The 26,594-nt window shown below is 41.6% G+C and overlaps 1 protein-coding gene across 5 annotated transcripts in view; it reads right to left on the reverse strand.

Annotated features, from left to right (window-relative positions):
• PLEKHG5 (pleckstrin homology and RhoGEF domain containing G5) overlaps nucleotides 1–26,594 on the reverse strand; it is a 1,795,538-nt gene that overhangs the window by 88,873 nt on the left and 1,680,071 nt on the right. For all 5 annotated transcript variants that reach the window (XM_044063030.1, XM_044063029.1, XM_044063028.1 and 2 more), the window contains one exon: nucleotides 25,294–25,479. In XM_044063030.1, the coding sequence (XP_043918965.1) occupies nucleotides 25,294–25,479 (186 nt within the window). The remainder of the gene's footprint in view (nucleotides 1–25,293; nucleotides 25,480–26,594) is intronic.

Raw genomic sequence — 26,594 nt, forward strand, 5'->3', positions numbered from 1 at the left:
AGTGAAGAAGTTGTTTGTGGATGCATCTTTCCATGATTTTCGCTATCGGGGACAGAATGGCTATTGGTCTATAATTTGACGTTTCCAGGGAGGTACCTCCTTTGTGAAGTGGAATGATATAGGAAGTCTTCCAAATGGAGGGAATGTTCATCTCAGTTATAGTTCTATTTATTAGGATTGATATGGGGTAGGCTATTTCATCAGACGCAATTTGTAAGAATTCCGCAGGAAGGTGGTCAGCCGCTAGGGTGGTTGGTTTGAGTTTTTTTAGGAGGGAGCGTACATAGGAGGAAGAGACTGGCTTTAAATTGAAGGGGGTAGGGGTGTCAAGATGCAGTTTAGCAGCAGGTGGGGAAGTGGAGGTAAGGTGACTGGCTAGGGTTTGGATAGTCTCAGTGAAGAAGGAGTTAAAGGTGTTGGCTACTTCTTCTTGGCCTTTCTCTAAGGGGAAGTGGAGGTAAGGTGACTGGCTAGGGTTTGGATAGTCTCAGTGAAGAAGGAGTTAAAGGTGTTGGCTACTTCTTCTTGGCCTTTCTCTAACAGTTTCTCAGGCAAGTGAAGGAGTCTCTCGCAAGCAAGTGAAGGAGTCTCTCGACCACTGTAGAAGGTTCTAAAGGTGTGAGAAATGTGTTGGCATAATGGTTAAGGGGTTTACCTTATAGACACAAGGTGTGGAGTTTGATTCTTACAAAGGGTAATTGGCTAGGTTTAAAATGGCCCCCAAGGGCAGCTAGCCTAGTATTACTCTATGAACCTATGAAGCTAGGTGTAATGCCTGATGGCAAAAGAAATGCATGTCCAAAACATTCTAGCTCAAACAACCCTAGAGAAAATGAATGCAAGGATCTTACTGGGTTGTAAGGGGTAACATGTTTAATAGAAAAGAAAGTGCTGGAAAGCTAAAAATGTAGAAATCATAAAATACTGAAAATGGATTTAGTCCTTTCCTCACTTTTGTTCAATCCCAGAGTTGGTATAATTATCTGGGGTTGTGAGTGCACATCCCCTTACATGGGGGTGCAGTGGGGCTTGTCCCCTGTATTAAACAGGTTTTCAGTATTTTGTAGTTTTTACATTTGGACATTTCAGAATTTTGTCTTTCCTATCAAATGTCACGGAACTGTTGTATGGAACCATGAGCTTTGTCATATGATAGGTTAGTCAGGGTCTCAAATCACATATGGCTAAATAAAGTAACTTTAATGGTAAGACAAGACTTTACTGGGTGCGGTGCACAACAGAACTGGTATAATATGTTGGTAATGCCAAGTCCAAATAAATAACTGGGCAATGGAATTCTACACAAGTTGGAAACAATCGACTGGCAAATATAGTTGCAATAAACCAACTACATTTCTCTCCTTGAGTCTGAAGGGTACTTACAGATGTGGGTTATTGGCTACTCTTGTAATAGTCAGCAGACAGTTTGCCTAGTGGTTACCCATCATCCCAATAAATGAGACCAAGGCATGGACTACCATTTAAAGGTCCTGAGAAAGAAGTAAATACCTACTGAGTGAAATGTTCTTAAAAGTGAAAGAGCATGACTGGTTAATAGAAGACATCTGGTCCCCAACTGTCAACCTGTTGCTGGCAACAAAATGTCTCACCTTTCCAACAAACGCCATTATATTACCACAGTGAGTAATGATGGGATTTAAAGTTGGGAAGAGAGACTACTTGAGAAGTCTGGTACTTTAAGAGGTTGAGGCTGCAAGCTGTAGTTCCTGTGGTTCAGGGCTCAATTCCTTCAACCCTCATTTACCTCCTTTGTGACAGGGAGCAAATCACTTAACCAGACATTAAACTTGGGTTGCCCCTCAAAAGGGATCATCTGTTCAGTGCACCTATTCTTTTTTAGACTTGTGCATGTTTGTGTTCAGTTAATTCACATTTGAGAGACCACTTGAAAAGGGGAGTAGGTTCGGCCTAACGGTTATGGTCTTCACCTTATAAACACAAGGTACAGGGTTTGATTCTGATCTCAGGTTATTGGCTAGGCTTAACATGGGCCTTCGGGGCAGTTAGCCTAGTATTCATCTATGTGTGTGTAATGAACAGCCATGGCCACTGTCTTGGAGGTGTGATGTCTAAGACAATTATAGTTAATCAATTCTGGATCCATTCCAAGTACACACCTAGTGAATTCAAACCAGATGCATCATATCAGACATAGCAACAACATTGCAGGCCTCTCCTATGAATGAGCTCACCCAGTGAGCCCAACACTGATCCTCAAACAATACTAGAGGTGAGACAATAACTGTAAAAAAGTGTGAAGAGTCAACACCAGAAACTACTTGATGGGTATGCCTCGACAAGGTTACAGGTGAACTTGACCAATGAGTACCAGCAGATGTAGTCTACCTGGACTTAAGCAAGAACTGTGACCCCTGAGAGATACAAGACGCTAATAAGAAAACTGAAAGGGTTGCAGTAGTAAAAAAAAACTGAGAAAATAAATTAGCTGCATGGTCAAATGGTAGGACTTAATTGTGGTGGGGGTCAATGGAAGGAGTTGTGAAACTGCCAAGTAGATTACTTCAGAGGTCAGTCTTAGGTGCAGAACTCTGTCCCAAACATAAATGAGAGAATAAACAAGATCAACCTCTATGTTGATAATATAAAGACAGATGCAGCAGTGGAGGATGGTAGGAAAATGAATCTATGGAAGGATTTTGAAAGGCTGAACAAGTTGGCAATAAACAGTATCAGCTGAGGGTTAATGCAAACAAATGCAAAGTTCTGTACTTCAGCCGCAATGAAACTTACATGTACAGTACCAGCTGGGGAAGGGAAACTGATGGCAAAAGAGCAGGGAAAGAATCTGAGGGTACTGATCACATCTGGATTGGACCACGTACGGTACAGCAACAGAAATGTGGGGTGAATCCACGAAGGCAGAGATGCTAGAAGCAAATCCACTTCCATTCCTATAGTGCACTGGTCAGGCTACACAATGAGCACTGCAGTTGGTTCTGGAGCCCACATAAGTAAAGGGAGATGAAGCTGCTGGATATGAATCTGGATGAATCCTACCAGAAAGACCTATGCATGGTATGAGACGGAAGGGATATCATCAGAAGATAGAAGAACCAGACTTTTCACCTGAAAACAGGAGACAGAAGGCATGAGAATAGCGCACAACATTATGTCAGGGACATGTGAAGACATCATTCTGACCATGAAAAACAGAGGGTGCAAATGACATCTCCTTGGATCTCCAAAAGTACTTTTTCACAGACAGTATTACAAGATCCATGGAATGTGTATTTGATACAGAACTTACAGAGGCATTCTAGAGCACATGAGATAAGTGAAGGTAAAGGTAGATATGAAGGGGAGGTATGTATTTTAAAAGGCAGACTAGGTTTGGCTTACTGCTCCTTGTGTCATCGAGAAAATAAAATACAACATAGTTAACTGGTAATGAAAACTTATGTAGTTAACTTTACTAAAGTTAAAGTTGGCATAATGGTTAAGATATTTCCCTTACCGACACAAGGTGCAGGGTTTGATTCTCATGTGAGGGTCATTGGCTAGGCTTAAAATGGCCCATAATGGCAGTTAGCCTAGTACTAACCTATGAACCTCTATGGATGCACAAATGAATGTAAATGGTACATTAGCTGTTCCAATGCTGTCTTATTAATTACATACTTCTAAAAGTGAAGCTGAGAAAAGTTTTGCTATTACATAAAGGTTAAAGGTTTACTTACACAGATTAATGACCTAGACTACTATGGCATTTTTTCCAGCCACAACAAAGTTACCATAATACAAAAAATAATAACTAGAGTAAAGCAGAGACAATTACAATACAGTATCAGAAATACACAGGGCAGTTTAACATAAGTAATGTATACTGCTGTACTATTAACAGAAATTAACTTTAGACAAAATGGCTAGTAAAAAACTTGCACCCAACCTTCTCACAAGATCCTTATTAACGAGTGTCATTATTGTAATACTCATAGTATTTAACAGAGTAGACTGATATGCTGTTCTTCATTAGTCTTTTAATAAAAATTAATTTAAAATACTAAATATTTCAGGCTATATTGCTGGCATGAAAGTGAGAGATGTGCAATGCTAAAAGCATCTTCTTTGGAGGTGTACTGCATAGGTTCATAGGTTTATACTAGGCTATCTGCCCTAAGACATTTATAAGCCTAGCCCAAAGTTTTGTGGCTTACGCCACCCCTTATATGAAAAAATACTGTGCCCATTAGTTTGTTGTGCCTCTGTCCAGCAGTGACACAGAGATGATTCCCGGGGTAAACCTACGATCTCCCATCCACAGGTCAAGATTTCTCTTAAACAGAGCCAGCGAGGTGCTCTGCCTCACATGGACCGGGATTTTATTCCACAGCATAGGGAGTCTCTGAGTGATAAATCTATCACTCCAGCACGTCCTATTTATATCCGTGCTAAGGTTTAAGTCACTTGCTCTAGTGGTTTTGGTGGATTTGGATTTTTTGAGGTGGAGCATGTCCATTAATTCCGGGTTGGACATGGCCTTGTATTTCAGGCACATGTCACCTCTGAGCAGACAGTATGCGACTGAATAGAGCTGGAGTTTCTTCAATCTGGCAGCATATGACAGATTTTGGAGTCCCTTTATCCTTTTGGTGAGGAACTTTTGGGGTCTCTCCAATTGCTGCAGATGTCGGGTGAGATACATCCCGAATGGGGCATTGTACTCGATCATTGGTCTGATAAGTGAAGAGTACAGGGGAACAATGACTTCACTAGATCTGGATGTAAATCCCTTCATGATCAGGTGGGCAATGTAGAAGGTCTTTCTAACCACTTTAGCAACGTGAGTGTCAAAAGAAAGGCCACTGTCAACCTGGGTTCCCCAGGTCCCTGATAACTTCTTCTGTGCTTAGTGGATTGCCACCTATATGGTAGCTTGGGGTTACCTTGTTTTTCCCGAAGGGTATGACTATACATTTTTTGGCGTTTAACTTCAGGCCATGGCTCTGGCACCAGCTATCTGTTTCAGTGAGTCCCTTCTGAAGGATATCTGTGTCCGATGCACTTTCCACTATGGCGCCCATACTTTGTCAGCCAAAGTCCTCCCATGTTGGCCTGTACTTCTGAGAAGTAGATGCCGAACAATAGGGGGCCAAGGACCGAGCCCTGTGGGACACCACTTGTGACCGGCTTGGAGTCTGACATAGTGCCAGCAACACTAACCCTGTGGGTTCTGTCCTTAAGCCAGTTTGCAACCCATCTTGTGACATATGGGTTTACATTTAAGCTGGTAAGTTTTTCTACAATACCCGAGTGGGGTATTGTGTCGAAAGCCTTTGCAAGGTCAAGGTAGGCTGTATGGACTGCCTTTCCCTCATCAATGGCCTTGGTGACTGTTTCGAAGAAGTCAACCAAGTTCAAAAGGCATGATCTGCCCTTGACGAAGCCAAACTGGGTCGGGTCGAATGTCTGCAAGTCCCCTATATCTTTGTTTATGAGCTCCATTATGATCCTCTCCATAGCTTTGCAGACTAGACTTGTTAAGCTTATGGGGCGGTAATTACCAGGGTCCGTAGAGGCACCGCCTTTGTGGAGTGGGACCACAGTTGCCGTATGCCACTCCTTGGGCACGTATCCTGTGGTAAGGCTGAGATTATACAGCTGCCTTATGTGCGGGTTTAATTCCTCATTTAGCTCGTGTAGCACACAGCCGGGGACACCATCCGGTCCCATTGATGCTGTGTTTTTAGCTTTAGAGAGAGAAGCTTTCACCTGCGCATTTGAGATGTCTGGGAGGCTACACTCCGCTGGGATAGTTATCTCTCCGTTAGGGGGGGGAGAGGGGGTGAAGTTTGCAATGAACCTGTCTGCCAGTATGTTGGCAATGTCTGTGGGTTCAGTGATTTTTGTATAATTTTGGACTAATTCTGAGCATTTCTGGGAGTTTCCACCCAGGTTCCTAACATAGCTGAAAAAGGCCTTATGATTGTCTTTTGAATCCATGGCAATTTTTCTCTCAAAATTGGCCTTAGTTGATTTTATGAGTGCTCGTATTTGGGGTGACTTCCCTTTTATGGATTTTGTTCTATCATGTAATAGCTTTCTCCTCTTATTGTAAAGTTTGTTAATGGCTGGGGTCCACCAGACTGGACGTTTGCCCTTTGTGGAAAGAGTCTTGGTTTTATTTGGGATTGCCTGATCCATGCAGTCCTGGAGGTGTTCATAGAAGGCATTTGTAAGGGCTTCTGCAGCTGGGGTTGTGGTTTCCACTGGCTCAGGGGCCTTGAAGGATACCACACCAGTCTTGAGTAGTGTGAAGTTTGCTTTAGAGAAGTTCTTCACTGTGGTCTTTTTTGTTTGGGGTGGGGGCGGGATGTGGATTTCCAGTGAGATTAGTTTATGATCAGATCTCACCAATGAGGGATATACTTCCGGTGTGGAGCATTTTGTCCCCATGTTTGTGATAATGAGATCTAGTATATTTTCTCCTCTCGTGGGATTTGAATTTATGAACTCCAGGAACCGTTGGGCTAGAAAGTTAGGGCTTGAGTAATGTTCCCAGTCTATATTCGGGTAGTTTAAGTCACCCAATATGATGGTGTTTGGAGATACATTTATACCCTCCAGTGTCTTCAGGAAGGCTGTGTGGGGTTCCTGAGTTTGAGAGGGTGGCCTGTAGCATGCTACAATTTGTAGAGCAGTTTTGCCTATGGTTAGTTGCACCTGGATGGTTTCCAAAGCTTCGTCCGTTGCCACCAACCTGGAGGTGTGGGTATCCTTTATGAATATGGATACACCCCCTCCTTTTGTGGTGTGGTCCGGGTTTTGGGGCCGGAACGCAAGATATGAGGTAAAACCTAATAGTGCCTTGGTGCTCTCAGGAGCCTTGAACCAGGTTTCAGTTACAGCACAGACATCGATGTTCTCCATACTGAGAAGGGCCTCGAGTGCGTGCATTTTGAGATTTAGACTTTTGGCATTGAGCAGCATTACCCTCAGTTTCTTCCCATTTTTGTTTTCTAGGGTGGTAGGTTTAGAATTTGAGCCTTGCCTAAAATAGACACTATGGGGGTGGCAAGAGCCTTAGCCAATATCCGGAATCCCAGGGGTGACAGGTGCAAGCCGTCCCTTGCGAAGCAGTGTGGCTTGTCAAGCATGTCATCCCAGGCAGACAGACACTGGATCCCCTTTGAATGACACCAGACATTAAGCCAATTGTTAAAGCTGATCATCTTGTCTATATATTGTGGCATCATTCTTGGTGAAGGAAGGATACTGCTCAGGGTCAGGGTCATACCTGCCCGGGCTACATAATCAGAGAGCTCCTCTATGTCTCTCTTCATGTAGTCCAGGGAGGTACGTCTCAGGTCGTTTACACCAGCATGGACAATGACTGTGTCAAATTTGTACTTGCCGTGGAGTGACCCGAGTGCTTGTGTTATGTGGCGGATTCTAGCGCCCGATAGGCAGCTTACTGTGACCCTCTCCTTGTTCAGCCTGGTGAGTGGGACGTCAGTGTGTCTGACTATGGAGTCACCTATGACAAGTATGTTTGGTGTTGTATTTGGCCTTAAGGGCTGTGACTGCTTTGCACACTGATTTTGTGGTTTGTGTGTTGCTTGTGGGGTGTCTTGAGGTAGCAGTTCTTTGGGTGTCTGCTTTGGAGACCTCTGCTGTTTAGGTAAATTTTTATTCAGAGCCTCCGAGTATGTCTTTGTGTGTTTATGTGTTTGATTCAGTGGTGTGGTAGCATTATGTGAGGCTGGTTTTGTGGTGTGTGTAGTTGCCTTCTCCTCCTGTCTGGTCTTGCCAGTCCTGAGTTGAGAGAGCTCAGCCTCCAGTTTGGCTAAATAGCTGCATCTCTCACAAGTATTTGTGTTATGTGGGAGGAGGAGATGGTTGTCTGTGTACATGAGGCAATTGTAACATTGCCTCAATATTCCCAGATTCACCAACTGGGCAGGAGAGGACGCCAGCATCTGGCCCTTCGACATGCTAGAAAAATTAAGAAGTTAGGTATGAACCTGAACATGACAGGTACCGATCTTATGGGAGGAGCACGTGTCATGTTTAGCTGCATGGTGATGATACATTAGGAGTAGTTTAAGTAAAATATCTGTGCCAGCATTCATACTAATGGAAAGTGGAATCCTCTCTCTTTTATTCAGAAAAAAGTAACTGTAACAACAGACTAAACTTCACTTTCCCTGTTCGCAGTTTCCTGCTCATCCTAGGAATTCCTCCAGCATTCCCAGGCTGCATGACAGATGCAGTCCTTCCAGAACATCCGGGGTTTGCACTTGGGCCTCCTCCCAAGTGGTTTGCTTAGAAAATCATAAGCAAGTGCCAACCAGATGGCATCCTATCTCAGCTGAAACCGTTCAATTCAAAATAAGAGCAGCTTCACACTCGAGCATTGCCGCATCAAACTCCTCACCCTGTCATGAAGAGCAAGTACACTGAACACGCAAAGCTAAACTCATTCAACCACTTGTACCTACAATCACGCTTTCATCACAGTTCAAAACCATATAAAAAGAAGACAAATGAGACTGATCACTAAAATAAGGGCTTTTTCTGTACACTTGGTTTCCACTTTGCCACCACAAAACATTTCAGTGATCATAAGACTGCACATTTTGCCCCAGTCATCCTACAGTATTATGACCCCATAGCCTTCACTCAAGATCAAGACCCCAAGGTACTTACATTCCTACACTGTGGTAGTTGCATCACCCAACCACCAACTTATGATAGAAGTGCAGGAAATTTACAAACCAGAAAAGAAACAAGAAACACCTTAAGAAAAGTCCAATGTCCACGTTGAACATTTGCAAAAAAAAAATACAATTACAGAGTTTGTAAAGGAAGCAGCTAGCATGCATCTCTGGTCACAAATACCCATACCCCCAAACAAACTCATACAAAACATTCTGTGGCATGTTATCAAAAGTCTCCAATTCCACAAAGCTACAGACGGAATAAACTATGACCAAGTCAGACAGCTGTAAATGCTAAAGGACTAGTCCACTGCCCCTCCTGATTCTGAAGTTTTATCTTAAGAGTTTCCTCTCCTGCACTCTGGAATAAGGTTTTCCATGAAAACTAAGGAATGGAATCTTCCTATAGACGGAACACACTCTGTGAACTACATTACTTAAAAATGGGACCAGCAGCACAGTTTCTTAGTTGAGAAGTGATATTTGCAACTTCACAAAACAATGAAGAGGCATGTTTATTTACTGCCCTGACCCTGTCCAGTGCATTCAGCATTTCTAGTCAACCCCCCCACCCAGAGCCTTTTTTAGGCTATACCAAAAAGAAAAACTACCAACCAAGTGAAAAAGTCTACAAGTAACCTTAAGGTGTTACTGCTCAATGCTCATGGCATAAACAAAAAACTCCACAGCCTTCAAGCCCTCCTCACTCTGGAGAATGTAGACATCTGTGCACTGATTGAAACTTTGTTTAAAGTCACTCTGGAAGTGCAAGGCTGCAGTGCCTTCCAAACTTTTAGACCAACAGCAGCCCAGACTGGGGCCAAAGGTGGTAGCATTTCAATCTATGTTAGCAACATACATACTCCAGGTTGGTTAAACAGGATGAGATAGTGGAGCTCACCATAGGTAAGGTCGCTCACCACATCATGGCTTGCTATAACGTCACTATTTATAAACTAGAGTCTCATAACTCAAACCTAATCCTGCCAGAGGTTCTCATCATCTAAACACATACCCTATTCATGGGTGATTGTAACTACCACTGTATAGACTGGGAAATCTACATTACCTCAAACTCACAATGCTACTTGGACTTTAACACAAACACCCTGGAAAAGATTGTGCATGCTCCAACCAGAGGATCAAACATACTGGATCTGGTACCCAGAGAAATGGCTGTTGCACTCCCCCATGTCACGTCCTCACTAGTGAGGTCAGATCACAAAGCGATCTCATTTGAAGCAAAAATCAACCCAGAAAAATCCAGCTAAACCAGTAATAGTTAAGAGCTATTCAAAAGCAAACTGTATTCTATCAAGTGACACTTCGTCAAAATTCAAGGGTACTCCCAACCTGATACCCAAGCAAGGAAGTTGGGAAGCATACGCATTGTACTGATTTCAGAACAACTTCTTTGGAAGAGTGGGCAGCGCTAGGACCAGAGCTGGATCCAGCACTAGGTGACATAGGCAGTCGCCTATAACTCTGTGGCGTAGCTTCTTTAACACCAAGGTAGCAGCGTCTTCTCCTTTAAGGAAAACCAGGCATGTGTCACACACCAATGTGGATGTAAAAACACACTGCACTCGCACTTAGAATTTAAACTAACCATTCCGAGAAGGTGTGTGTGCGTGTGTGTGTGTGTGAGCGCGTGCCTGTGTGTGCATGCATATACATAATTTAAACTAGTGGTTCTGTTTGTTTCTGTACGAGAAAGTGTGTGCATGAATGTGTATCTATGTAATTAAAACTAGCTTCTTGGTTCGTATGGGAGACAGTGTGTTTATGTGTTGCTGTATTGCTGTTTGACAGAGTAGGTGTGTGTGTATGTATATAAACAAGTGGTTCCATTTGTTTCTGTGTGAGAGTGAAAGTGTGTATGCATATGTATGTATGCAATTTAAACTAGGTGTTCTGTTTGCATACGAGATAAAGTGTGTGCGTGTGGCTATATGAGAGAGAAGGTATGTTTATGTGTGTTGCTGTATGAGAGACGGTGGGTGCATACCTCTCAACCTTTTAAGTGCAAGAAATCTGGACAAAGTCTGATATAATGGGGGAGAAAATAGAAAGAAATTTTAAATATTGCTCTTATAAACTTAGTTGCTAGAATAATAGGATTTGTGTTAACATGCATTTTCTGAAGGATATGAAGTCTGAAACACAAATGTATGGCATTATTTAGTGACTGCAATCCTCAGATCTTCCCAGAGATTTTTCAGAAAACCACAAATGTTATGAGGAACATTCTAAAAATATGGGGGGGGGATCTGGACAGTTGAGAGGTATTGTTATGTGTTGCTGAGTGAAAGAGTAGGGATGTGTGTGTGTGTGTGTGTGTGTGTGTGTGTGTGTGTGTGTGTGTGTGTGTGTGTGTGTGCAAGAGAGGAGGGGTGCTTGTTTGTGTGTGTGTTGCTATGTGAGATCACAGACAAGTTAGGTGTAGGTGTGTGTCTGTGTAACATACCCCAGAACTGTCCAGATTAAGCCTAATAGTTTTAGTTTGATTCTCATAAAATTTGTAGTTTTCTGGCAAATCACGGAGGCTTGAAGTCACAATAATGATATATCTATAACTATATCTATATCTCTCTATATATCTATATCTTTTTATCTCTCTCTCTCTCTCTCTATATATATATATATATATATATATATAGATGTGTGTGTGTGTGTGTGTGTGTGTGTATAAAAAACAAAATGGCAGTGCCCTGTGTGGCAGTGGTTGCTCTGGATTCCTACAGAAAAGTGCACTGTTTGTCTTGTCTTTTGTCAGAAACAATGGAAAAAAAAACAGATTTAAAGGCAAGAAATGAACGCTTGATTAACTAGAATGCTGAGAATTGTATGCAAATCCAATCTTGTATCTCACTGTGCTGCAAGCTTGATGAACTGCTAGCAGAGAGGCCTGTAAACTCAAACATACTCCAGGAACTCCTGCAGCTTGGAATCTTACTGGAACATGGTAAACACTGCAGAAACCTGTCAAGCCTGTCTAACTAGTTAACAATCAGACATGGGAAGCATATTAGAACCAGAAGCAAGACAAAAACTGATGAATTGAAAGTGTGGAGTAAAAATCAGTTGAACCTAGAAAAAGAAACTCCAAGCTACCAGGACTGATGAGGCAAAAAATTTATTGGCAAAAGTGGTAAGCGCTTTTGTGGTAAAACAAAACCACTTCTTCAGACCATTAAAGCACATATGAAACACACATTTAAAATAAAAACAGTCCAATCAGGATTAAGAATTGGATCACGTTAGAAATAGTAGCATTCACAAACACAAAAAATCTCGGCACCAGTAGGGACATTAATGCAGACCAAGCCTCTTAAAAAGCAAATTATGCATAATAGTCACATCCAGTCATTGAAAAATACAATTTGCCTATTGTGGCTAACCGCAGACATTTTAAGATGTTTACCTCCAGTACACTGCGGTGGTGGTGCTGCGGTAGCGTTATCGCCTCACAGTTAGATGTTGCCCGTTCGATTCTCAGTTAGAGCGTCTTCTGTGTGGCGACATGTGTGAATGGGCGTTCCTTCGTTGAAGGTTGTGCATTAGGCCCGGCAAGCCAGCACATAAAAATCTACTGCCAATCATTAGCGGACCGGAGTTCCACTGTGGCGACCCCTAACCGGGAAAAGCCGAAAGACACAACCACAACAACAACCTCCAGGAAGAGCAAAATGCTCCACCAAGCGTTTTCAGTGTATGGGTCAAGCCCTTCGGACCTAGAAAATGATTGGATCAAATAATTACAGTGCTCTCCAATCGTATGTCACCATAAACCACCAATCAGAGCTATCATAGGGCGTCTTAAGGCATACGTCCTCGAATGAGGAAATTGAGCAGAAACAGCTTATGAACCCAGTGATACAAGACAAGCCCCTAAACCCTATATACTAATCAGTTCATTTGCAGAGACTCTAAGCTCAGACTCATCAACTTACATCAACTACTAAAACAATGCATCAGAGTATATATACTATAAGATCTCTAAGGTTTCTAAAGTCTAAAAATATAACTCAACTTTACATAATTCAAATGGCGCAAAATACAAGATCAAAATCAACTAGTTAGTTACAATTAATAGAAAAATTCACCTGTCATGGCTGATCTCAAACGCTGTTAGATCCTTGCCCCTCAGAAAGAACAAAATGCTCCAACAATCATTAAGATGTACACATCAAGCCCCTCAAACTTAATATATGATTGGGGCAACAAGTGCATTATTCCCCAATCAAATAATACCAGCATCTGCCTATCACGACTAACCAGGGGCATGTTTAGATACACATCCTCAAATGAAAAAAATAGGCAAGCAAGTCCAATCATTACAAAGTATAGGTCGAGCCCCTCAAACTTAATATATGATTGGGTCAACAAGTGTACAACTCCCCAATCACAAAATACCAAAATCCGCCTATTATGACTAACTACGGGCATGTTTACATATATATCCCCAAGAGTTCACTGAAACTTGGCTGAACTCCAGTATAAATGATAGTACAATATATGTGGAGGGGATGTCGTTATTTCGTGTTGACAGAAATCAGTCTCTCTATGGCAAATCTCGTGGAGGAGGTGTTTGTGTATATATCAACAACAACTGGTGTACAAACTGTGAAATAATCACCTCTCACTGCTCAGAGAACATTGAGTTCATGCCATTAAAATGCAGACCCTTCTACTCATCTAGGGAATTCAATGGAGTGAACACAACAGCTGTTTATATCCCCCCTGGTGCAAATACCAATGTGGCACTGAACATTCTGCATCTGTCAATAAATTACCTCCAGAAAAAGAACCCTGAGTTCACCCATATAATTGCAGGTAATTTCAGTCAAGCTGACTTGAAATCCATATTACCCCAATACCATCAACATGTGAACTTTGCAACAAGAGGGGTGAACTCTCTGGATAAGGTGTACACAAATGTAAAACTGGCCTACAAAGCAGTACCTTATCCACATCTGGGCAACTCAGACCATCTGGCCATCATGCTGCTGCCTGCATACACACCACTGCTGAAAAGAGGCAAACCTACAACCAAACAAGTAAGGATATGGCCTGAGGGAGCAGTCTTGGAGCTACAGGACTGCTTTGAATGTACAAATTTGTCAGTGTTTACAGATGCAGCTGTAAAGAACCACCATATTGACCTGGAGGAGTATATGGAATCTGTAATGGCCTACATTTCAAAATGTATGAAAAAAAAGTGTAACCACAGCAAAAATCTCTAAAAAATCACTTAGAACAGTGGTACTGATGCTCAATAAAGACTGGAAGATGCAGCTTTCGCGTAAAAGTAATTTAATTTTCCGCTTTTGCCCCACCAAGACTTCTTCAGAAAAACAAATGAAAACAGGAAAACTCAAACAACACATCCTAAATACATTCATTATACATATAATTAATCAAATATCCAATAAAAATCCACTTTGAATCAGAAAAAAAATCATCTAGTTAAAAACACAGTATTCCTATAACTGTAACAAATCTTAAAAGCCATGTGTGCCTAAATCTTGTGACCCACTGGGGCATACTGACAAGTACTAAATGTAAGGAGTGTGTTCATTACACTTTCCTGATAGTTAATTTTCTAGATTTCAAGAAGCATTTGATGTTTATTGGGTCATTTAATCCAGGCCTCCTGTCTGCCCTCAGTTTTATTTGCCAGAAACTTTCCCCTTTTTCTATCACATTTTTAAAATCCCCATCTCTGGGGTCTGTTTTCACTACCTCCAAAACCGAAAATGAAAACTAGAATTTGTTACATACATGTCACTGTATACTTAAATAAAGCATTATTTTCGCCTTTAGTTTTAATACTATACATAAGTTCTCTAACTGTGGTGGTGGTGGTGCTGCGGTAGCATTGTCGCCTCACAGTAAGACGCTGTCCTGTTCGATTCTCAGCTAAAGCTTCTTCTGTGTGGAGACGTACATGAATGGGCGTACCTTCGTTGAAGGTTGTACATCAGGGCTGGCAACTAGGTACGTAAAAAAAAATCTACTGCCAATCACTAGCAGACCGGAGTTCCGCTGTGGCGACCCCTAACTGGGAAAAGCCAAAAGACAGAGCAACTATACATATGTTCTCATTCTTTCCATCAAAGTTTGTGTGGTCATTCCTACATAAAATGCTTCGCAGCCACTGCACAAAGCAATGCATCTTTCTATTTTTCCTTTGGCTGTTCCCATTAGGGGTCGCCACAGCGGATCTGTTTCCATTTTTTCCTGTCCTCTGCATCTTGCTCTGTCACACCAACCACCTGCATAAACCTTATCTTAGGCCTTCCTCTTTTACTCTTACCTGGCAGCTTCATCCTCAACATCCTTTTCCCAATATAGCCAGCATCCCTTCTCAGCACATGTCCAAATCAACACAATCTCGCCTCTCTGACTTTGTCTCCAAACTGTCCAACCTGGGCTGACCCTCTAATATACTTATTCCTAATCCTGTCTACCCTCGTCACACCCAGTGCAAACCTTAACATCTTTAACTCTGCCACATCCAGCTCTGACTCCTGCCTTTTTGTCAATGGCACTGTCTCCAACCCATACAACATAGTTGGTCTCTACCTTCTTACAGACCTTCCCTTTCACTATTACTGGTACTCGTCTGTCACAAATCACTCCTGACACTTTTCTCCACCCACTCCACCCTGCCTATACTCTCTTCTTCACCTCTCTTCCACACTTACCATTACTCTGAACTATTGACCCCAAGTCTTTAAACTCGTCCACCTTCTCCAACTCTACTCCCTGCATCCTCACCATTCCTCTATCCTCCCTCTCATTCACACACATATATTCTGTCTTAGTCCTGCTGACCTTCATTCCTCTCCTCTCTAGAGCATATCTCCACCTCTCCAGGGTCTCCTCCACCTGTTCCCTACTCTCACTACATATCACAATGTTATCTGCAAACATCATAGTCCACGGGGACTCCTGTCTAATTTTGTCTGCCAACCTGTCCATCACCATTGCAAATAATGTATACTAAGCCTTTTTTTTTTACATGTCAAATGACCCACCACCTTGATGGTGTCTTTCATGTGGGTTGACTAATGAATGGCCCTTCTAAAATAAACCTGCAAAACTTGCAGTGTCCACACACAAACATTCCCATCTGTTTTGAAATGGGTGGACTAATGCTCCTAGAAGAACACCTTTCCAAGACATTCTTTAAACTGTTGTTGTTCCTGTAAACGAAGTTGGGCTTGTTACCTAAAATTTTTGTTAGCTCACTATTACCTTCTATCAGTACCACTGTTCTAAGTGATATTTCAAAATGTGTTGACGGTGTAGCAGTCATCAAATGTATCACCATGCTCACTAATCAGAAACCCAGGCAATTTGGTGAGGTATATTAGCTCCTAAAGGCACAAAATGCTGCATTTAAATCAAAAGACAAGGATGCTCCAAGAGTGGCCAGAGCAAATCTAAGTACAGGTATAAAGGAGGCTAAGAAGACGTACAATTCAGGGAGACTTCTCTGCCCAAAGGGACTCCAGATGTCTCTGGGAAGGCATCCAAGCCATAACAGACTACAGGCCTGTGTTTTCACCATCTGATAAGATAACACAGAATTTCTGAACAAACTAAACACCTAATTCAGCAGCTGTGATGTGGTAACAGTACTGTGCCAAATAAGCTCCCAGTCGAACAGGCGGAGGAGGTGCTATGTCTAAGAAAAACCGATGTTCTGAAAACCATGAGGTAAGTAAACCCAAGAAAAGCAACTGGCCCTGACAACATTATGGGAAGGATTCTAAGAGACTGTGCTACCCAGATGTCCACTGCACTAAAGGATATATTCAATGCATCCCTGCAACTAGCCATTATACCCTGTTGCGTCAAAAATACGACTGTCATTCACTTACCCAAAAAATCCCAACTGACAAGCCTAAATGATTACTGGCCAGTTGCTCTTACATCAACAGTAATGAAGTGTTTTGAGCGGTTGATCAAGAACCATATCTCTTCAAGTGTAACTGCAACACTAGATACATTACAGTTTGCTTATAGATCTAACCACTGCACGGCTGATGCAATAGCTACAGTACTTCATGAATCCTTTGCATCATCTAGAGAACAAGAATTGCTATTGTCAGAATGCTGTTCACCGATTTTAGCTCTGCCTTTAACACGGTCATCCCACAAAATATGATACAGAAACTGATACATCTGGGCATCAACACCCCCTGTGTAACTGGATACTAGACTTTCTCATCAACAGACCACAAAAAGTATGTGTGGGAAGTAACAGTTCAATCAGTATAACATTGAGCACAGGTGTCCCTCAGGGCTGTGTCCTGAGTCTTCTGCTGTTCACCTTGTTAACACAAGACTGCATGGCCAAGCAAAAATCCAACAAAATCATCAAGTTTGTGGGTGATACCACTGTCATAGGTCTTGTCAGAAATGGTGAGGAAACAGCCTACAAAGATGAAGGAGAGCATCTGATAGGTTGTTGCGATAGAAACAATATTGCCTTAAATGTAAGCAAGAACAAAGAATTAATAGTGGACTTCAGGAAGACTCAGGAGATGCATCAGCCTCTGGAAATTAAGGGGATGGCAGTGGAAATAGTCAAAAACACCAAGTTCCTGTGGGTGCACAGCTCAGATGACTTATCCTGGTAGACTCACATTAGCCACACAGTGAAGAAGGCACAACAACATCTGCACTTCCTATAGAAACTGAGGAAGGCAAACCTGTCTCAGTCCATCCTCAAAACCTTCTACAGGGGGATCATCAAGAGCATCCTCTCAAATAACATCATAGTTTGGTATGATAACTACAAAGCATCTAACCACAAGGCTCTCCTGAGGGTAGACAGGACAGTGGAAAAAGTCATTGGTTCCTCGCTCCCATCCATGGATGATCTGCAGTTGACTCAGTGTGTGAGAAGGGCTAGGAAGATAATTAACAGTCCCACTCACCCTGCCCATGGCATGTACTTCCACCTTTCCTTGGGCAGGCAGTACTACAGCTTACACTGCAAAACATCTAGACTGAACGGGAGCTTCTTCCCTCTATCCATAAGGCTGATGAACTTGAATGCCAGGCATTATAGAGTACAACGCCCCTTTTGGAATGTACCTCACAAGACATCTGCAGCAGCTGGAAAGGCTACAGAAGTACCTCACAAAGATGATTACTGGCATCAAACAGATGCCCTACACTGACCGTCTCAAAAAACTCCAGCTTTACTCCGTAGCATATCGCCTACTCCGAGGTGATCTCTGCCTAACATATACAGCTATGTCAAACCCAGAGTTGTTGGACATGCTACACCTAAAGATATCCCAATCCCTCTGAGCTACATGCTCTAGCGACCTAAAACTTGTCACCACAATAAACAGGACATGCTGGAGGGATAGATTCCTGTCCCAGAGACTTCCCGTACTCTGGAACAGGCTACCCCCATCTATGTCAAGTAAAGTTCTTCATTAGCACTCTTCAAGAAAAATCTTGATGAGTGGATGGGAAATAGGAAATATACCCTGGGGTTCACTTCTGTCTCTCTGCTCGACAGTGGCACAGGAAAATAACTTTCTTGGGTGGCATAAGCCAGGGAACCTTGTTGGCTAGGCTTATGTAGGCCCTCGTACCTACCTATGAAAGTGAATAATTAGATCAATAATCCACTTGCTACGAAGTATCAGGTATAGTAATCACTCTGGCAAATTGTGTCAGTAACTGGTACAGTTACCCTGATTTCTTATGCCATTACTTCCTGAATGTGTAATAGTCAGGAGTGAGTCACCACTCCATACATGAGCCTATGAATATCAGAATACATCATACTACAACTGATGAAATACAATATCCTAAACAATCATCATCATCTTTTGGCTTTTCTCGTTAGGGGTCGCCACAGCGGATCATCTCTTTCCATTTCTTCCTATCCTCTGCATCTTGCACTGTCACACCAACCGCCTGCATGTCCTCTCTCACCACGTCCATAAACCTTATCTTAGGCCTTCCTCTTTTCCTCTTACCTGGCAGCTCCATCCTTAGCATCTTTTTCCCAATATACCCATCATCCCTCCTCAGCACATGTCCAAACCAATGCAATCTCATCTCTCTTGCTTTGTCTCCAAACTGTCCAAAATGAGCTGACCCTCTAATATACTGATTCCTAATCCCATCCATCCTAGTCACACCAAGTGCAAATCTTAACATCTTCAACTCTGCCACATCCAGCTCTAACTCCTGCCTTTTTGTCAATGCCACTGTCTCCAACCCATATAACATAGCTGGTCTCTCTACTGTCTTGTAGACCTTCCCTTTCACTCTTACTGGTACCCGTCTGTCACAAATCACTCCTGACACTCTTATCCACCCATTCCACCCTGCCTGTACTCTCTTCTTCACCTCTCTTCCACATTCACCATTACTCTGAACTGCTGATCCCAAGTACGTAAACTCGTCCACCTTTACCAACTCTACTCCCTGCATCCTCACCATTCCTCTTCCCTCCCTCTCATTTACACACATATATTCTGTCTTAGTCCTGCTGACCTTCACTCCTCTGCTCTCTAGAACATATCTCCACCTCTCCAGAGTCTCCTCAACCTGATTCCTACTCTCACTACAGATCACAATGTCATCTGCAAACATCATAGTCCACGGGGCCTCCTGTCTGATCTCATCTGTCAACCTGTCCATCACCACTGCAAATAAGAAAGAACTCAGAGCTGATCCTTGATGTAATCCCACCTCCACCTTAAACGGATCTGTCACTCCTACTGCAGTCCTTACCACTGTCACACTATCCTCGTACATATCCTGTACCACTCTTACATACTTCTCTGACACACCTGACTTCCCCATACAATACCACAATACAGTAATTAAACTATTAACATAATTACCACAATTGGACAGGAAGACATTAGACAATATTTTACAAGTAGGTGTTTTAAAACTATGACTTCACATTGTGATTGTTTAGCAATATTCTAAACAATCACAACGTGAAGTCATAGTCTTGAAACCCCTACTAGTAAAATATTGTCTAATGTCTTCCTGTCCAATTGTGGTAATTATGTTAATATTTTAATTATTACTGTATGTGCATTACTCTTACTGTAATTCAAACTGTGTGTTCATTGTTATGTCTTGCACGGGGGCCAAAGCAAAATAATTTCATTCAGCTTGCACTGCTGTATATATCTGATTGACAAAGTTTACTTTGATATATTTTACACACACACACACACACACACACACACACACACACACACACACACACACACACACAAGTTTTAGACTTCATATCCTCAGAAAATGCAGGCTAACACAAATCCTGTTATTCTAACAACTTTCTAAGTTAAAAAAGCAATATTTAAAATCTACTCCTATTTTTGGGCCATTGTATCACCATTATTTTAGGCTCTGTCCAGATTTCTTGCACTAAGAAGTTGAGAGGTATGCATACCTCTCAACTGTCCAGGTTTTTCTTCATATTTTTGGTCCATTCCTCATAAAATTTGTGGTTTTCTGGCAAATCACCGAGGAGTGAAATAACTAAATAATGTCATACATTTGAGTTAGACTTCATTTCCTTAAAAAATGTATGCCAAGACAAATGCCACTATTCTAGCAACTTTCAAAGTCTATAAGAGCACTATTTAAAATCTGTCCCTATTTTTGGATCTTTGTCCCCACGAGACCTCCCAACCATCCCGAATTACTCGGTTTTTACCGAGTTTTGGGGTCCCAGTAATGGGGTGCCACGATTCCCGAGTGGCACCCCTTCATTTCCGATTTTTTTCGATCTAATTTTTAAATTCCGCGCTTTTGGAGCTGACGTCATCGTGTGCGTGATAACGTCAGCTCCTCAGCCTGTCGGAATTAAGCTCGGATGTGCACATGTGATGCGCGCATCTATTTGAATACTTGGAGGAGGACTGCCGAAGTAGTTGCGTCTGGCGGGCTTGCGAGTATTTAATGGATTGCAGAGTGAATGCAGGATTTGCTGGTACTTTAATGGATTTACGAATGAACGCCATAACTGCAGAGTGGACGAACGTGGTCTGGGCAGAACGGATTCTTCGGTACCCAATAGAGCGAGTGTGTTTGTGTTATTAGCTACTTGGCGTCTAGCTGCTTCAAACTGTCTTCAGTATTTCTGGGAGGTTTCCATAGGACATACTATACCTGACTGGCTTTGATGATTTATTTTGAAGTGAATTGTAAAATGAAGTCCAGGTTCTCATCCTACATGTATACAACCTTTAATTGCAGTTGGTTATGACAAATGTGTTTGTACTAACAAGGTGGCTAACAGTTTAGCAGTAACATCCTGATGAGTGAGGGTGCAAAGCTATTGGGAACTATAATGTGAAAAACGGGAATGCTTTTATTACTCCCAAGTTATATCTCTGCTTCATTCCAGATGTTTTGGGCTGAGAGAAAAGGAAGGAGGGTTTTGTTCAGTGCTATGGTAGTTGACTTTAGTAGCTTATACCAAGATTTTAGGGCATGTCCTTTGAAATAGACAGGCTGCAACGTTCGAGGGGATTTTTGTTTTTCCAGGATCAGCAGACCTTTTCTATTTCTCATTTACACTGTTCCACTCAATGCTTCCTTGAAGTAACCAGGAACGTTTTTTTTCAATTCCCAGAAGAATACTGTTAAACTAGGCAGGAGATGCAATGACTTTAGCATAGTTAAATACAAAAAGTCCAATTGACTTAGACAAGGATTTTCAGGATGGCCTATACTTTGAGGGGTGAAAGTGGTCTTCTCTTATTTATTTGTTTATTGTTAATCAACTAGACAAGCTGGTCTCTTTTCAGTCACAACTCGCAACCCATACCAAACGCATAACAGATTGTACACAAAGCTAATATGGACAGTACTTAAAATGTGTATTTTAGCAGTGTGTACTCCTGAAGACTGGTCTCTATTTTATTGTTTTGAAGAACCAGCAGCATATAAAATTGCAATGATTACTGAATGCATCAGTGAGGGTACATAAAATGTGATGCACCAGTCAAGAGCAGGTGATCATACCAGACCAAAGTGGTACCTAGGATGGCAACAACTTGTCTATTCCTGAAGCTTCTGCTCCAATTCAAAGCTGTTTGAGTACAGTAATATGAAGCTGTTTTGAAACTTTACAAGTCTTTTTGATATTAACTACCCCAAGACTAATTAGGCTCTTTAGCTGAACGCAAATCTTCATAGATTCTCAGACTTCAGCTATACACAGAGAATTAATGTTTTAGTGATTCTATCTAATGTGCATTAATCCATCAACTAATTAAGGCAGTAGAGCTCATTTGTCGAGTCAAATGCTCGGCTGATTCTCATTTTACTTCTAAGAGGAGTGCTCTTCCAGCCACTTCCGGCATTAGTCCATTGCTACAAAAGTTGTGGTGATTGTCACAAAACCAAGCAAACACAGAGATATTCAGTTTTGGCCAGGTTTAAAAGATATCTTTAATGTCTGGGTGTGACACTAAAGCCTAGCTAACTTTACTACATATAATCTTAGAAATTAAAAAAAGCCAATTTTCACGCTTCTATTTATGGAGTTTATAGGGATGGAAGGCACCTAATAGAGTGTGTGTGTGTGTGTGTGTGTGTGTGTGTGTGTGTGTGTGTGTGTGTGTGTGTGTAGAAGTAGACTGTTATGGAAATGTTCTGAATAGGGTAGTTTTGTCATTATTGGTTCATGCATTTTGTTTCATTGCCTACTGGAAAAATGTTCAGACAAATTTAAAATGAAATTGTGTGTAGAAGTAGACTTTTATGATGGAAATGTTCTGAATAGGGCAGTTTTGTCATTATTGGTTCATGCATTTTGTTTCATTGTCTACTGGAAAAATGTTTAAACAATAACTTTAAAATGCACTCTAACTTAATTCTAGGAGTGCTGTATTATACAAGGAATATAATTTAATAGTGTTTATGGTAAATGGGGTGATATAGCCAGGTAATGGGACATTGGAATGGCTGCAGGAGAACTCTGGTGCTATATTTTGGTTCTGTTCAGTTTGCATTTGAAAGTTGGTATCTCACAATTCCATTGGAGTGGGCGGGGTTGTGTAATTATGTATGCAAATTTTACATTAATCAGCGTACAGATTTGTACCTATTTTTCATGGGCCTTGTCCAGATTTTTGATGTTTCCAGGTTGAGAGGTATGGTCCCCACCCATTATTTTAGACATTGTTCAGATTTCTTGTGCTAAGAGGTTGAAAGGAATGGTATGTAATGTTCTAGTTGTGTGTGTGTGTGTGTGTGGGGGGGGGGGCAGGTTAGTCAATTAACTTGATCAAGCTTGAGCCTGTAACTTGGTTACAGAAGACAATCGACTGAAACCTCTATACCAATTACCAGACGGCTGAAGGAATTGTGAGCTTCGGTGGAGACAAGAACCTGAATCCTCTACACCAACTATTAGACTGCTGACAGAACTGTAAGTTTGAATTTCAGTGCATTTTCATAGAATTATGAGTTTCAAGGGAACAGAAATTTACAGTTGCTCATGGTAGGTCTGTTTTCAGTCTGCAACTAACTGTTTTATTTAACATTTGTTTACCGGGATAGTCTGACTGGATACATGTCCATTTTCAGCAGAGGCCCGGGGAGAAAAGTTCCACATAGACAAAATGACATAAATTACACAGAAGTTAGCAAACAATTATAAAAACAAAGTGATTATATACAATGGCTTAGTAATGTCCCTTACAAGGGACTCACAGTTCTCATGGACAGATGCAATTAAAACTAAGAGATATCAGATTGGCAGCTGAGCTTGGTGACACAGTTACAAGTTATGATAATTACAGACAATGCTTTCAGTTTATAACTTAATCAGGGTTGGTACATGGGCATAGCCAATTCACTTTGGGATACTGTTTGAGGTTTTTTTTGAAGAGACTTTTGGAGGATTGTAGGGTTATATAGTTTGGCAACAAATTCCAGGTTTTGGCAACAAAGTTGGCAAACGGGGATTCACCAGCAGAGTTATTAGCTTTGTGGGTTTGGACCAGTAGTTTATCGGCTGACAGTAGGGATCTCAGGTTGCTATATGGCTTAATAATATTTTTAAGTGAGGGGGTATCCTCAGGGTGGTACAAAATTTTGTGCGCTATTAAGAGTTGACTGAATTGAATTAAGCTGGGCAGTTCTAGCCACTCTAGTTGTTTAAGGTTCTGGCAGTGGTGGGTTCTATAGGTGGAGCCAGTGGCAAATCTGGCAATATGATTGTAGCTATGGGACAGCTTACCTAGTTCGGATTTGTTGAAGTTTGAGAGTACAGGTGAGGCATATAAAAGAGTAGAGAGTAGGTGTGATCGGGTGACTGCAGTCCTAGCCAGTGGGGTTAAAAATGTCTTGTTTCTATACAGTGATCCAAGCTTCTTATTGATGGTCTGTATGGTTTTCTTGACCTGTAGGTCAAATTTGAGATTATTGTCTATGATAACCACTAGCAGTTTGGTGTGATTATCTAGGGAAATAGTGTTACCACTGTTAGATGCGGCAGAGAATGAAAGTGTGGTAGAACTACTAGTGGGGGAGAAGAGTAGAAGTTTAGTTTTACTGGGGTTCAGACGTAGGCGTTGGTTGGTGAGCCAGTTCTCGATAGTGTTAAATGTATTTTGGGTTAAGGTTTGCAGTTCGGATGGGGAGGTGGCTGAGCAGATCAGAGTAGAATCATCTGCATATTGTATGCAGGTAGCTTTAAGGATAGCAGTGTGAAGGTTGCTGATACAAACAGAGAAAAGTAGTGGACCTAGTATCGACCCTTGAGGGACACCAAGTGTGAGAGGTAGCTGGCTGGAGAGTTTTCCCTGCCATAGTACCGCCTGTTGTCTACCAGTCAGGTAGGACTGGAGCCACTGGATAGCAGGCTTGTTGAGGAAAATAGATTTTAGTGAAAGAATGAGAAGTTCATGGTTGACCATGTCAAAGGCTTTTGATAGGTCAAGAAAGAGAGCGGAGGTTAGCCTACTGTCATTCCTGTTTTGGTTTATGGCAGTAGTAAAGGAAAGGAGGGCTGAGGTGGTGCTGTGGTATGGCCTGAAACCATGCTGGGAGTTGGATAGTAAGTTATTAACAATGAAGTTCATTGTACAACACAAGTCAGGAGTACTATCATACTGAAAATGTTAAAATCCAGCAATGCATCTTCCTACCCACTAGCTCAATGCCACACTAGAAAAAGTCTGAGGTATAGAAAAAACAAACATAGGAGGAGAGAGATATAAATGAACGACCAAGTTCCAGCAATGGGAGGGTTTGTGCTGCTACTTTTAAGAGAGTGTTTACATGCGCATGACAAAATGACATGGAGAAGAAATGTTGATTGGATTTCATGAGGGCTAAGAGACGTGATGCATCTGTACCTCATCCCAACCTTACTAATCAAGTACAACCAGTATTGGGGTAGTGCTACAATCATACAGTCGCAAGACTATGGGAGAGTTTCAGTCAACAGTGAAAGGCATGCAGGGGGCAAAACAGAAGAACTGGATCCAGTGAAATATTTTTAAACTGTACTTTATCTAAATACACTGAGAGGCAAAAAACTCCACATTCAAAATTGAGCAACACTTACTTTCCCAAACATTCCAACATTGGCACCAGAACCAAAAAGAACACTGAAACGACTTGCAGCTCGATTTTTCCAAGTGTCGTTGCCATTATTGGAAAGTGCAGCACTGAAGCTGTGTAGGGTTTCAGGAGGAGGAATGTTGGCATCGCCAAGAAATTCACTCATATTCTTCCTTCGTCTTCCTGGCACCTGGAAAAATAAACACAGTTATCAACACATCAGTAGGTCATAAGCAGAGAGCATGAACAAACAGCAGAACTCAAGCTGGGATGGTGTGCTAGTCTACAGAATAGAAAAGACAGGAAAAATACAGAAATGCAGAAATAATAAAAACAGACAGGAAGAATGTAATTGGTTAAGAGGAGAAATGAAAAATGCAGTAAAAAAAGTATGAGCGCAGCATTAGCACACAATGAAAAACAAATCTAAATTACAATGGAAATAGAGACAAAATGAAGACGGAATGCAAAAGAAAAACTAATTCATAAGCTGGAAGATAGATGGAAGTGGATCAGAAAAGTGAAACACTAATGATTAAGAATGGTGTAAAACGAAGTTAATACATTTAAAGTAAAATCTGGATGAGGGCAAGGTTGAAACAAACTTAAGTGCTACTAGTCTGTATCTGTGGCAAAAAACACTCACTGGAAAACACTCAACCTGAGCCAGGCAGCAGGGAAGGCACCATTACCCTTCTGTGAGCACACAAGAATGAAAGTTAAGTACCCACAGCTGTTTCATGCAAAGCTGTAAAATGAGATAATCTTTCTCTGCTGGGCTAAGTATTGCACTAATCCCTTCTTCTAACAGTAACACAGTTTATGCCCTCCAATACTCAGAGAGAGAGAGGAAGGGGGCACACACATCGACGCACAAATTTACAGAGCTGACTTATTACCCATTACGTTTATAGTGAGTGGATATTTACCAAACAATGATCTTCAGTAAAGGATCTGCTTCACTTTACTGACTTCTGATAATCATAAGCTGCTTTATGAAAACCAGTTCAGACAAGGCCAAAAGTAATGGAATACAAGTTACAGCACAAATTTCAAGTGCACCGATTTGAAGACATCACATCAGTCAGAATAATATCAGCACAACTATGCTTTTAATGAACTTGCACATTCAAACTTGCTTTTGGAAATGTAAGGATACAGAACAATACTCAATGCCATGAGATCTCGAGAGAAAAAATAAATTGGTAGAGTTAGTCTCATATCAGGAAAAACTCCTAAGCAGCACATGCAGTTCTGCAGCTGTTTTGATCACGTCCACACATTTCTGCATTGCTGGGGGTGGAT

This window comes from Protopterus annectens, chromosome 2.part1 (assembly GCF_019279795.1).
Source record: "Protopterus annectens isolate FY-2018-M chromosome 2.part1, PAN1.0, whole genome shotgun sequence".
Lineage (NCBI taxonomy): Eukaryota > Metazoa > Chordata > Ceratodontiformes > Protopteridae > Protopterus > Protopterus annectens.